We start from the raw sequence: 14,345 nt of genomic DNA on the forward strand, positions 1-14,345 counted from the left end.
GCATCCCCAGTTAGCCAGACTGACAAGTCCTCTGTCCCCTAAAGGTCTGATATGATCTTATCAGATTGGACTACGGTACACACAGCTACACACACACACAGCCAGAGGAAGAACTGTTCAGTCCTCCCTAATGAACATGGAGTTAGCCTTTATTAAGCACAAATGTGCCAGACACTGTGCCATATGCTTCACAAATAGTATTTCATTTAATGCAATAACCCTGCAGGATTGGTATCCACCTTATTTTGCAGATGGGGAATCTGAGGCTCCGTGAGGTTAATTAACTTGTCCAAAGTCCTCAGCAAGTAAATGTGATTCTCAAGTGTTCCAAAGCCCTTGCTCATTTTACTGGCCGTGCTGTTTCCTTGCACTTTATCTAGGAAGAACAGGACCCAGGCATTTAGCTTCCCAGCTTTGCTGCCTGTAAGCCAGGGGCCTGAGTGGTGCCTTCCTTCTACCACTGTCTTCCAGAGAATAGATAACACAGCTGGAAGTGCTATCTAGGATGGAGGAAAAATGTCTAGAGGCTGACCCAGAGTTAGGGAGTCACTGCCCAGGAGGGAAAGAGCACAGAGGAGTGGTGGCTAGGAGTTAGAGGCCTGGGGTCTATGGCATGCCCCTGGTGCAGCCCTCCTGCCTAGTGAGCAGACATTTGCTTCACATCTTGTCATCTGCGAGGGAGACATTACCAGGGAATGAAAGGGTGCTGGAGACTGTGGCTGAGGGGGTAATGTCCAAGATTGGGTCTCTGGGTGAGGGGGCTGTGTTCAAGGTGGTATCTATGGGTGAGGAAGTGGTATCCAAGTTTGTTCCTATGGCTGAGTTGTCAGTCCCTGAAGGAGTGGTGTTCCCACCCAATGGAGTATTGTCTGAGGTCTGGGGATGACAGTGCATCCAATTGTGGGCAGTATCTCTGGGATAGCCTTTCTCTACTCGAAGCTGCTGGTTGAGGCGCCAGTACTGTTTACCCTTGAAGAAGTAGACATGGCCATCCCGCCAACCCATAGCAGCAGAGGGCTGGTCTGGCACTCCTGTAAACAATCCCTTGATTGGTTTAGGGTAGTGGCTGAAGTCAGTTCGGGCCAGCTCGTCCCACTGCCAGTACCCGGAGCCCTAGGTGTGGGGTGGGTAGGGAAGAGAAGAGGATGAGGAGAGAGCTTAAGGATCCCCAGAGGTCTAACCCCAACCCACCGCAGCTGCAGATGATCTCCCCTCAACAGCAAGTTGGCTTCTCAGTGTGAGGTAGCCCACCCCTCCTAAGAAGCTGTTTGCCCTTGCTTTGAACTGTTTACCTTAAAGAGGAACACCTTTTTATTGAAAGGCCAATAGAGAGCTGCATCCAGGTGGGGGTCTACCCTATTCAGCTTCTTGGGAAAGCCAGGAGACATCTTGAAATTAATATAGCGCCACACCTTGTCTCCTGAGTGCATGTAAGGAAAGAACAAGTCATCTCTGTCTTCAGGTGATAGCTTTAGGTCCTCCCATTCCACCCTTCCAGGAACTTCTCATCTCTCCCTCCCTTTTATGGCTTCTTTAATGGTAGGCCCTCCTCAGGTAACACACTGTAAACTAGTCCCTTTACCCTTAAAGAAGTGAATCCATTGTGTTCGAGGAGAGTAGACAGCAGCATCTAGGTTTCCTGGGAGCCCCTCCCAAAGGGCAGACACTTGGAACAAGGGACCCAGCCCTGAATCTGTCACAGTCCACACGTAGTTCCCCTTGAAGGCATAAGTCTTCCCGCGGGGCCCTGAGAGCAAAAGTGTGTCAAGTCAAAAAGAGATGGGTCAAATAAAGACTTGTGGATACCTCAGACAAGCTGATAATCTGCCTTCATCCCACAGGCTGGTCCCTCAGAAATTCACTCAACATTAATTCAAAGAGAAGATTAAAGGTAGAGAAGGAAGACTCCGTGTTCAGCCTCTTTGCTGTTCAGAGCAGTTTAGCTCTGAACAATAAAGCAAAAGCCCTGCAGATAGCTGCTCCCCTTTGGGGACCTCACCTTCCATTCCAATAGCTTCCAAGTTGTCCTTCCATGCATGTATAACACACTCTCTAATAGACATTCCAGTAAATACAGTTTTCTCCATCTTGCTAGATTACCAGATGTGTTTTAGTGACCCTTATAGGGAGGCAACCGAGGTAAATGCCTACCTAACCCACCTTTAATTTGGCTCTGAAGCCTCCCTCCCCATGCCACATGCCTCCTTCCATGGCCACTAACCTCTGCTGGGTATCTAACCCCTGTTGCTCATGCTGAGGTTCCATGTTATTCCCATTTGTCCAAGTCTCAAGTGAGTGGGCTGCTGCCACTGCCCACCTATAGCCTGAAAGGGAAGGGCCTCACCCAGCATCACGGCATCCAGTTCACCACTGCAGGGGTCTGGCATGGGACTGGGTTCTGTAGGCACGTGTGGTACAGTGGGGAGCTCCATCTCTTCTTCCTCATCCTCTGTCTCTGGGCTCTTCTTCCCTGCAAGGTAGCATGATGCTGTTCAAGGAGAGAACTCATAGCAACTGACCTCCCCCCACTCTTCTGTAAGTTTGGCTCAGAGGCCCTGTATAAAGGGGAAAAGGGAATCCTAGAGCGTTTCTCTTGATGGGAAGCAAGATCATATTGATATCAATTGATAGTGTTGACGGGCACCAGAAAGGGAGAAGGAAGTTTGCTGGAATATTCATTCTTCATCCCCAAGAAAGGGCAAGAGGGGAGAGAGGCCTGGAAGGAAGATCAGACATGGAAGTGTCAGAAAAACAGCTGCTGAAAATGAAGATGCCTGAATAACTGGGTAGGAGGAAGAGAAGAAGACAAGTCAGTTCCTGCCATGGAGGTTAGACCTGTCTCTATAAGCCTGAAGAGATGCTGGTCACACTGACCCTCATGATCACCGGGGGAAAAGACTAACCATATAGAGCCTGAATCCCTGCCACATCATCCGGGTGCAGCTTGAAGTGGGGCCGATAACCAGCATAGACAGGGGCCATGAGGGCCTGTGTATATCGGGAGTGCCCAAGCCCCAGGGCATGGCCCAGTTCGTGGGCTGCAATGATGCGCAGGTTCACTCCCCGGTAAGTCCGCTCCGTCCAGAGTTCATCTTCATCAAAGTGCACACTGCCCAGCTCTGGGATGTCAGCATGGGCCAGAACCCTCCCTGGAAAAAGGCAAGGGTGAACAGGAATGAGGTCAGAGTCTCCTAGGCTAGAGCATCCCCTGCCTGTTACAAACCCCAATTTCTCCATTCCCTTAAAATTCCATCTACTTTCAGTCTCCTGCATGCCTCTCTCTCTCTCACCTTTCAGATCCCCTGTCATCACCCACTTCTCTCTGGGATGCCCATCACTCTGTTTCTGTACCTCCCAACCATTCTCTTCTCTCCGGCCCAATCCTCTCTGATATGTGCCTTGAGAAGGGGAACTTAGACCAAGGAATAAGACATAACCTTCAAAGAGGAGGCTTGATAAGGCCCCAGGGAGGTGACCAACTGCTCCCCAAAGGAATATTAGAAGGTAGTTAGAGAGTGTAGGGTGCAGTTGGACATAGGCGGCAGACTGAACATTAAGGTTCCAGAGTCACTAGCTCAAGGGGACAGACATAATCTCGAGGTCTGTGATGTGGGAGCCAAGAGCTGGTACCTACCAGGCCCATCAAAGGAATTGGAGCAGTACGGGCTCTGGCGGCCATGGAAGGAGAGGCGGATGTCAGCCCAGCCAGCCTGCACCTCCCGGAAGGTCAGGGGAGCCACATTGCTCCAGTACTGGAAAGCTTGAAGCAGGGCTGCCCGGGCTGTGTGGGGTGGGAGGGTGGAAGGCAGGTTCAAGATGCGGAAGGTCAGGTGCTTCTTTCTCCAGCGGCCTGGTTATTAGACCAGAAAATAGGTTAGAAACACAGATCCCCTGCCAGCCCCAGAAAGATCCCCTGAGTCTGGGCATTCATTCAGCAAAGCTATGTCTCCAGGCAGGTGATGATCAGGTAATCACCAGGTGATCATCCATTCAACACTGAGCTGGGCCAGGCTGTCCCAATGTCACCTGTACTCCAGAGCCATGCCACCCCCTCCTTTCCCTCCCTTTCCCAGTCTCAGTCCTCACCCAGCAGGAGGTATTTAAGGGTCTTCTGGTTGAAGGGGTCCTCCAGGCCACAACGGGGCTGCCTCATGCGGGCCCTTGTGGCATCATCCAGCTGACCTGACACTGGCAGCTCAGATGCTTCCTGGAAAGCTCTGAGAAGAGGAAGAATGATGGGCCCAGCAGAGCAGGGGAATCTGGAATGACTGGAAACTGAGTAAAGCTCTCTGGCCACCTGCTGCCCAAAGTGGTAGCAGAGAATGGCACAGAATCTCTGAAGCTGATGGGGTCACTCCAGTATCCAGTCCTCATAACTAGGACTTTCTCTCCAGTTCTGCAGAAATAGCGATACTCCAGCTTCATCTCCCCATCTTCTGTCTCTTATTTGTGTTAGGTTTCCCTCAGGTGTAGCCCTCTTCCCCTACAATTTCTAACCTTCTCCTGAGGAAGTGTCCCGTCCCCCTGCTCTGGAGACTCTCCCACCTCTGATCCTACCTGAGGGCCTGTCCTCCCTCAGCCTTCTCCTCCTGGCTAGATGCCCCCCCCCCCAGCCCAGCCTGCTCTGGGGCAATTTCATCCCATAGGCATGTCAGGCATCGTGGTTTTTGAAGGGACTATAAACATAACCGAAAGCAGAAAGAAAAACTATCTGTTAGATCCAAAATAGAAAAAGAAAACTTCAAAATATAAGTAAATGCTGACTTAAAAGTCTACAAAAAGCAACATCATGTCAACAACTCAACTCCAATTCAACCCAACTCATAGCTTTACATACAAATCATACTTCATGTGGGATGTCACTAATAGTATATTGGATATGATGTGGAATGGAGCCCCCAAAGCGATGCTTAGGGCTTAGGAAGACCCAATGACTGCTCCTCATCTTTGATCCCCATCTCACTCCACACCCCACCACCCAAACTGTGGCGTGTCCTATTCCCTAGATCCCTGACATGGATTTGGGTCAGGCAGAAGTGGGCCTGGGGAGAGGAAGAGATGAGAAGAAGGAAAGATGACCTTGCAACCTCAACCTTTACAGCATGTGCCTTATGACCTCTCACCTCAGAGCCTCCATGATATCTTCTGGCTTGAAGTCATCAGGTCCTTCGAGAGGCTTCTGTAGGTATCCATACTGCAACAGGTAATCCTATGATGGGGGTCAGGGTAAGCAGAATAAAAAGGGAGTTAGTCTTAGGGTAAAGCTTCTAACAGATCCATAAGGATAGGGGAGGACAGACATGGAAGGATTAAAGGAGAGAGGCACCTTCGGGAAGGGGCTCAGGTAGAACAAAGGCAAGGAGTGGGAGATGGGCCAGAATAGATCATAAAGTAGAGGAAGGAAGGGAGAGGCACGTTGAAGTTCAGGATGGAGGCCTGGATGGGACTGTGGCGCAGTACCCCGATCCCTTCCTAGGCCTTGGTCCCTCTTTCCCCGGGAGGGGTGTGGAGAACTCACCACGGCTGCCTCCTTCCCTGAAGGCCCCAGGGTCTGGCCTGAGACTGTCATAAGGAGTAGGAAGCCCAGCCATAGCCACTGCCAGTTCATGGTCCCCCTAGGCAGGAACTCCAGAGGCTGTCCTTGTCCTCTGCCCTGAGATTTCTGGGAGCCTGGGGAGTAGGGCTTGGTGGGGGGCTCTTGCCTCCAGTTCTTTCCACTCTCCAGTCTCTGGCCCTCTTTACAAAACTTAAGGGGAGGGGAATTGGGGGGAGTGGCAGTGGGAGGTGACTAAGCCCAGAGGTATGTTGCAATTCTCCATTAACCCCTGCCCTGCCACAGAGCTTCCATCAAGAAGGGCCCCCAGCCCATTCCCACAGGGTCCTCTGCTGGAGATGGGAAGACTTTTCATACTGCCCTGCCCCAGGGGTGGGCATCCTGGCAGGATGAGAAGCAGAGTCCCTGCAGAGCTAGGGATGGGGACCATGGCTATCCCCTGGAGTTGGACATTCCTGTGCCCCAGGAACCCTGGGCAGCAAACCCCTCATCTTCAACATTCATAGGTCCCTGTCTGCTCTAGGATATGAAAAAAATAAAAGTGAAGAGGTAGGAAGCAGCTTAGGTGCTTAGGTTTCAGGTGAAGGAATCAGAGATGAGGTCTCAGTTTCTTTGCACTCAAGACCAAATTAGGAATTTAAATGTTCTTGAAGCCTACTTGTGTCTGCTTTAATAAAAAGTCATTAGTTCAAGCATTTCATGAGCCCATAATGTCAGGGTGGGGGTGGGGGTTAACAAGGGTACAAAGAAGTAAAAGGCCAGAGCTTGCCCACAGGAAGCTTGTGGAAGCTTGTGGCAAGGCTGACCCAAGTACCCGAAATGAGGGGAACCAGGATGCCAGGCAGGAGATGCCCCATCCTAAGGATCATGGGGCCGTGGGGAGGCTCGCCAAGAAACCAGGCTTTGAAGCCTGGCTAAGAATTGGATGGAGTAAAACAGAACCGAGGGACATGGACAGTGCAGGCCTTGAGTAAAAGTGCAGAGCTGAGAAAAGCCACTGTGCTCACTGAGTGGTTTTCCAGGGTCTGGATTGCTTCATTCACCACTGACTCCCTAGTACCTACTTCAGTCCAGCTCAATGCTTCAGGTGGTGCTTAATGAATCTTTGTCAAATAACTGGGGTGGGAGAGTGGTTGGGAGCCAGAGTTTAGAGGGGGTCTTGAGTGCTATTTAAGGAAGAAGTGAAAAACTTACATTTTATTTATGAAAAAAAAAAGTTTATTTTTTATTTTTTATTTTTGAGAGACAGAGAACACACGCTTGTGTGAGAAGGGCCAGGGGGCAGAGAGAGAAGGAGACAGAAAATCCAAAGCAGGCTCTATCAGGGCAAAGCCCAACATGGGGATCAAACCCACGAACCGTGAGATCATGACCTGAACCAAAGATGGATGTTTAACTGACTGAGCCACCCAGGTCCTGAAAAACTTACATTTTAAAACACTTACTTTGTGTTGGGTGATTTAACTATTATCTCATTTAATTCTCACAACCCTCCTAGGACAAAGGAATTCTTCTGGCCTTTTTTTTTTTTTTTTTTTTTTTTTTTGGACATTTTTTGTAAGAGAAAATGGAGACCCAGAGAGGGAACTTGACTAAGAACACGGAGCTCCCAGTTGATCTAGGCTATATTCAGATCCCTCTGCTGACTCCATAACCCATACTCTTTCCATGCACCACACTAATGACTTTCAGAGTTTTGCTCTTTAAATGTTTAGGGGAAACTTTAGGGGCTCCACTATTACTTATGCATCATACAATGCTGTGCAGGGAAGTAGGGGTAAGACTGGGAGAAAGTGTTACTGAACTCATGTTCTCAGTAGGATCCCAATTCTGAGCCCTTCCCCACACCCTAGGCTATAAGGCTGGCAGGCTACAGGGGGACACTTCACACTCCAGGGTTGAGGTGGGGGAGACGCCTGAGTCATATTGTTTCCTTTGATGACGCTGATCCCCCTGACCCATCCAACCCTCAACCGGGTAACAATCAGCTGACTAAGTCCCAAATGGCCAGTGACAGGCCAGGAAGAACAGAGAGCTTCTGACTGATGAGTGACAAAGGCCATGACTGAAGCCATCACCAAGGCTGATGTCCCCAGGAAATGACAGAGTTTAGGAACCAGCTCCCATTCAGCCCCCCGCAGGGTTCTTTCTCAACCTTGCCCTTCTCTCCTGCTTTCCACCCTCCACCCCTCACTCCCTCTTTTTTTGAGAACAGGACATGGTCCAATTAAATATTATAATTTCTTTCTGATTAAAGTTTTTGCTCTTTTTTCTGAATAAAAGCTATCCTTGGCTCGTCGGCGTAAATTTGGAAAATACCAAAATAAGCAAGGAAGAACACGAAAACCACCACTAAATTCTACGCTTCTACCCAGAAGAGAGTCACTAGCAACATTTTGACTCATTTACTTGAAACTCCGTGGTTCAGCTCTAGCTCCGCCTGCCCAGACTCCGCCCCTGGAGACTGGGGCTGGGATGGAAGAAAAAGTGGTAAGAAATAGTAAAAATAATGGAGGAGGAACAGGAGCTGAGGGTGGTGGGGAGAGAGGAGGACACAGGCAGGAGGATATGAAAGAAAGGAGATGAATGTGATAGCAGACTACTCTCTCCTCTCTCACATAAGTAAAAAACAAAAACGAAAACAAAGACAAAAACAAACAACAGGGCAGACGCTTAAGACTGTGTGACAGCATGTTAGTGAGATGATTATTATTATGAAAGGTAGGTGCTCACTCTGGCCTGCCTTGGAAGGCCCCGGGGGAATGAAACCACATTCTAGATGCTAAGGAGCCAGGAGAGAATCGAGTAAACTAGTAAAAGCTGCCAAATAATTTACCTCGTTTAAATCTCAACAACCAGGCTGGTATTATCACCTTCTTACAGAAAAGGAAACCGAGTGTCTAGTAGGTTACTTCGGGTCACACAGCCAGGAAGCAGCAGAGGCTCGGGCTCAAGCTATGATGATGTGCGCAGCTTCCCAAGAGTTTCCACACGCACCCAAACAAAACCCCCCTACAGAGCCAGGAGCTGCAGGCGGGGCATCTGGTCAAGGATTGCATGACTAACTCTTCCCATAATGGCATGGTGACCACCCCTTCCGCCAGCCCCCACCCCCTGAGCCAAGCTGGCCAGCTCTTTTTGCCTCTGAATTTGTCATCTCTCACTGGGGGAGATATGGGGATGTGTGCAAAGGGTTAGGACATGTGGTCTGCCTGCCCCCAAAAGAGAACAGGAGTCTGAGAGAAAGAACTCCCAAGTTCTTTGGCTTGCTTGCTCCCTTCCTGCAAACTAGTTTCCCTCTCTGCCCACAAATTGTGGTGGAAGAGTTTGTATAGAAATATTATTAATTAAAATATTTGAAACGGTAGCAGGAGGAAGTAGGTTAGATTCTGAGAGTATTTTCTAGTGATCAGGGGCCATGGGGCAAAAGTTTGCAGAAGTCTCTAAATCCAAGAGAAGCCAATGTGTAAACCACCACCCACCCTCTCCGACAGCTACCCTTACCCGAATGGGGTGGCTCCTAGGGCTGGACATCCTGGTATAAGGGTAAGTCTGGGAACTGAAACTGGAAACTGGAGGTGAGAAAAACATAAGCTATAACTCACGGGCACAGATACTGCTCTTGATTTAGAGAAATGTGGTGTTAGCCTCTGGCCTGTTTCCCCTGAGCCCAGAGGGAATCAGGAGAGAGGGAACTTTCCCTGGCTGAATGGGATTGAGTTTTCCAAGCTGTTACCCTGGAAACCTCTGTTTTTAAGCGGACCTCCCCACCCCCCCCCCCCAACACACACTCCTTTAATTAGTCATGAGTTCCTAGAAGCCAGATGGGAAGCAATGGGCTAGATGGGAAGCAATGGGCTAGATCGTGCACAGCTGGAACTGGTTAGTGACAGGAGAAGTGGGAGGGGTTTGGAGATGGCTCATGGCCTGGGCCAGCTCATTCTGTTCCCAGGATGCTCCAGACTTCCTCAGAACCCTACAAACATTCCCCTATCGTGGGCATTCCCACCCACCCATAGCTCTTCAAACATGTACCCACTGGGGCACTGGCCTGAACTGGCTCAGCTGAGAGGACATCAGACCCAAATCCTTAAGTTCTTTGGTTCCTGTGAGGGAGACCAAGATCTGCTCCTTGACCCCAATTCACAGAAGAAAGTATTATCCCACAGCACTCCCCTGGAGATTGCTGGAGGCTTCTGCTGGTTATACCATTACCCAGGACAGTGCCAAAAGGATGCATGAAGGGATCAATGCTAGCCTCCAGAATAAGGAGGGGAGTAGAGGAATAAAAAGCTTAAGTGGGAGCACCTGGCAAGTTCAATCAGTACAGCATACACTCTTTTTTTTTTTTTTTTTATGTTTATTTATCCTTGAGAGAGAGAGAGAGACAGAACAAGAGCAAGGGAGGGGTAGAGAGAGAGACAGAGACACAGAATCAGAAGCGGGCTCTAGGATCTGAGCTGTTAGCACAGAGCTCAACACGGAGCTTGAACTCATGAGCTGTGAGATCATGACCTGAGCCGAAGTCAGACACTTAACGGACTGAGCCACCCAGGCATCCCTATAGAGCATACACTCTTGATCCTGGGGTCCTGAATGCAAGCCCCACATTGGGTATAGAGTTTACTTTTCTTTTTAAGTTTATTTATTTATTTATTTATTTATTTATTTAGAGAGAAAGAGCAACCATAAACAGGGAAGGGGTGGAGAGAGAATCGCAAGCAGGGTCTGCACTGCTAATGAGAACCCACAAACCGTGAGATCATGACCTGAGCCGAAATCAAGGTTCAGACACGTAACCAAATGAGCCGTCCAGGCGCCCCTCAAGTTTACTTTTTCTTTTTGAAGTGACTAAATTAAAGGGGAAAAAAAGCTTAAGTGTTCTTTCAGCATCTAGGATTATAACGAAATGATGATATCACAAAGGATTTTTGCTCCTTCTGGGAATGACTATTTTTTCCTTAATGAAAACCAAACTAATTTTTATTGTTTTTCGCAAGGGCAGTAGGATATGGGGAAACACTCTGGCCTCCTGTTCTCACTTTGTGATCCCAGGAAACAGATCGCAGAGAGGGCTGGGGGGGGAGGGCGGGGTAAGAAGGCTGTGCTTGATGGGCGAGGCACGTAGGGAGCAGGCTCTCCTTTGCAGCCCAAGTTTTGTTCCTAACTTACTTAAGAAGGATAGTGGAGGGTTCACCAGTCTGGTTCTGTTTTTATTTTTTAGTGAATTCATTAATTGACAATGGGGGAAGTATGTCCTGCAGATAGTGAGGAAGAAAGTGCTAAAGGATTTTAAAGTGTCAAAGGGTCAAAGTTCCAGTTTGAGCAGCAGGCAGCTTTGGCATAATGAGCACTACCCTTCAGCTGCGAAAGAAGTTTTCAAAATGGGAACTATAGGGGCGCCTTGGTGGCTCAGTTGGTTGAGCATCTGAGTCTTGATTTCAGCTCAGGTCATGATCTCACAGTTCATAGGTTCAAGCCCCGCGTTGAGCTCTGCACTGGCAATGCGGAGCCTGCTTGGGATTCTCCTTCTCCCTCCCTCTGTCCCTCCCCCACTTGCTCTCTCCCTCACAAAATAAATGAAAACAAACTTTAAAAAAATGGGAAATAGGAAAAGATAATGGAAAAAGAAGACTGTGGATCCTAAAGAGGGCTGTATTCTCAGATTTTTTTTTAATCCAGAAGCTATTCTTAATGATGTGTACATTTGCCTGTTGCCCGTTTTTGTAACACTCCTTAGCGTGTCTGTGCGTGTGTGCATGTGTGTGTGTGTGTGTTATTATAGGAGTGATGCTCCATGTTGTAAAAACTTGAGATGATACATAACTTCCTGCTTTCAAAAAGGAAGCCAGGGGTGCATGGGTGGCTCAGTCAGTTGTCCAACTTTGACTCAGGTCATGATCTCATAGTTCATGGGTTCAAGCCACACACTATCAGCGTGGAGCCTGCTTGAGATTCTCTCTGTCCCTCTCTCTGCCCCTCCCTGGCTCATGCTCTCCCCCCTCCCCCCCCCCGTCTCTCAAAATAAATAAACAAACAAACTTAACAAAACAAAACAAAACAAAAAGGAAGCCAGATATTAGCGGGATAGGAGCACACCGGGAGGAAAGATTTGGAGATATTTAGAAACAGAAGCTGGTGGGGTGCGTGGGTGGCCCAGTCAGTTGAGTGTCCGACATCGGCTCAGGTCATGATCTCAAAATCCATGAGCCCCATGTCAGGCTCTGTGCTGACAGCTTGGAGCCTGGAGCCTGCCTCAGATTCTGTGTCTCCCTCTCTCTCTGCCCCTCCCCTGCTCATGCTCTGTCTCTCTCTGTCTCAAAAATAAATAAAAACATTAAAAATTAAAAAAAAAGAAAAGAAACAGGAGCTGAAACAGATAGAAAAATATCTAGTTGATCACTGGCCACAAATTAAGGTTGGCCACTGACCAGAGTAGCCATGGTGATCAATAAAATCAGATAAAATTGATAAGCAAGCATGTTAACCCTCTGATATGAGGCCAATGGTGGTGGCCAGAGACAAAAGAGAGTGAAAAAGAAACAAGTAAAAGGGTGAGAACTCAAGGAGTCTAAGAATCCTAGCTTGGATTAAGGGCATTTATTTGAAGGCAAATAGAAAGAGTTGTTTTTCTGACTAATCAAACTGTACCCTTGCAAATAAAAGAACTGACCATTGGCAAAAATTGTATTAATTTGTCATTTGCTGCTTCACTTACTGAATCTATTGGTGTTTCTTAAAATTTCTACCAAAATTCCCCAAGTAGATTATGAAAATACATGCTTAGAGGTTAAAGGTATATGTATGTAAATATGGTGGGAAATTTGTCCATCTCACAATGATTACCTCTTCTCTGTCCCCCTTCCACATGGTCAAATGGGTGACTGCAAGCAGCCATATTTATGCTATGTAAAACTCTGTCCTTCAGACCCGCTAAGTGAACCAGAGATAGACAATGGAGTCAAGCAGTTTTATTCCTCCCAATCCCCCAGGAGTTGGGTCTGAAAAAGAAATACATTTATCTCTTTATGTGACTGGATCTGAAACATGTAAAGCTCAGGCAGTAAGTTGTGGCTATTTTCCGCCTCTCAGGACAAAAACGAGAGGAAGCCTATTGCTAGGAAAGAAACAAAAAACAGAAGGTTGGAGGCAAAAGGAGAGGAGAGATGGGAAGAACACACCTGGGCTCATGATAGCTTCTCTTCTGGTTCCACAAGAACAAATGCATCCTTGCTCTTGGTTCTTTGTAACACAGAGCTATGCTGAATAATGGCCCCCAAACATGTCCATGTCCTAATCCCCAGAACCTCTATATATGTTACCTTGCATGTCAAAAAGGGCTTTACAGGGGCGCCTGGGTGGCGCAGTCGGTTAAGCGTCCGACTTCAGCCAGGTCACGATCTCGCGGTCCGTGAGTTCGAGCCCCGCGTCAGGCTCTGGGCTGATGGCTCGGAGCCTAGAGCCTGTTTCCGATTCTGTGTCTCCCTCTCTCTCTGCCCCTCCCCCATTCATGCTCTGTCTCTCTCTGTCCCAAAAATAAAGTAAACGTTGAAAAAAAAATTAAAAAAAAAAAAAAGGGCTTTACAGGGGCGCCTGGGTAGCTCAGTTGGTTAAGCATCTGACTTAGTCTCAGGTCATGATCTCACAGTTTGTGAGTTCAAGCCCCGCATCGGGCTCTGTGCTGACAGCTCAGAGCCTGGAGCCAGCTTTGGATTCTGTGTCTTCCTCTCTCTCTCCCCCTCCCCACTTCACACACACACTCTCTCCCTCTCTCTCTCAAAAATAAAAATATTTTTTAAAAAAGGGGGGGCTTTACAGATGCGATTAAGGATCTTGCTGTGGGGATATTCACGTGCAAAAAAATGAATCTAGACATACACTTTATACTCTTCACAAAAATTAACTCAAAATGGATTATAGACCTAAATGTAAACATAAAACTATAAAGTTCCTGGGAGAGGGGCGCCTGGGTGGCCCAATAGGTTAAGTGTCCACCTCTTGATTTTGGCTCAGGTAATGATCTCACGGTTTGTGGGTTCAAGCCCTTCATCAGGCTACGTGCTGGTGGTGCAGAGTCTGCTTTGGATCCTCTCTCTCCCTCTCTGCCCTTCCCTGCTTGTGCTCACTCACTCACGCTCTCTCTCTCAAAAAAAAATAAAAAAACTTAGGAAGAACTGCTAGGAGAAAACGTAGATGACCTTGAGCATGGCAAAGAATTTCAGAGACAATACCAAAGGCACGAGCCATGAAAGAAACAATTAATAAGCTGGACTTCAGTAAAATTAGAAACTTCTGCTGTGAGAAAGACAATGTCAAGAGAATGAGAAGACATGCCACAGGTTGGAAGAAAATATTTGCAGAAGACACATCTGATAAAGGACTGGTATCCAAAATATACAAAGAACTCTTAATAATTCATAATAAGAGGGCCGCCTGGAAGGATCAGTTTGTTGAGAACCTAACTTGAATTTGGCTTAGGTCATGATCTCATGGTGGTGAGATTGAGTCCTGCATTGGGCTCCAAGCTGGGTGTGGAGCCCACTTAAGATTCTCTCTCTCCCGGGGTGCCTGGGGTGAGTCAGTCAGTTAAGCATCTGACTCTTGATTTTGGCTCAGGCCATGATCTCATGGTTCCTGGGGTCAAGCCCCATGTCAGGCTCCATGCTGACAGCTCAGAGCCTGCTTGGGATTCTCTCTCTCCCTCTCTCTGCTCCTTCCCTGCTCATTCTCTCTCTCTCTCAAAAATAAATAAACTTAAAAAAAAAAAAAAGATTCTCTCCCTCTCCCTCTG

The 14,345-nt window shown here is 48.0% G+C and overlaps 1 protein-coding gene across 3 annotated transcripts; it reads right to left on the reverse strand.

Annotated features, from left to right (window-relative positions):
- Window positions 1-128: 128 nt before the first annotated feature.
- MMP19 (matrix metallopeptidase 19) lies at window positions 129-9,195 on the reverse strand. Of its 3 annotated transcripts, none has more exons than XM_045061913.1 (9): window positions 9,059-9,195; window positions 5,124-5,209; window positions 4,087-4,217; window positions 3,635-3,850; window positions 2,904-3,149; window positions 2,345-2,470; window positions 1,583-1,747; window positions 1,293-1,420; window positions 129-1,113 (listed from the first exon to the last, which is right to left on the reverse strand). In XM_045061913.1, exons 1-9 carry the CDS (start codon window positions 9,143-9,145, stop codon window positions 658-660), a joined length of 1,641 nt encoding a protein of 546 aa, XP_044917848.1. In that variant the 5' UTR covers window positions 9,146-9,195; the 3' UTR covers window positions 129-657. The 3 variants fall into 3 exon arrangements, with proteins under 3 accessions (XP_044917848.1, XP_044917849.1, XP_003988911.1); XM_045061914.1 differs by lacking the exon at window positions 9,059-9,195 and adding an exon at window positions 8,391-8,545; XM_003988862.4 differs by lacking the exon at window positions 9,059-9,195 and adding an exon at window positions 5,519-5,752.
- Window positions 9,196-14,345: the final 5,150 nt, after the last annotated feature.

Source organism: Felis catus, chromosome B4 (genome assembly GCF_018350175.1).
Source record: "Felis catus isolate Fca126 chromosome B4, F.catus_Fca126_mat1.0, whole genome shotgun sequence".
NCBI lineage: Eukaryota > Metazoa > Chordata > Mammalia > Carnivora > Felidae > Felis > Felis catus.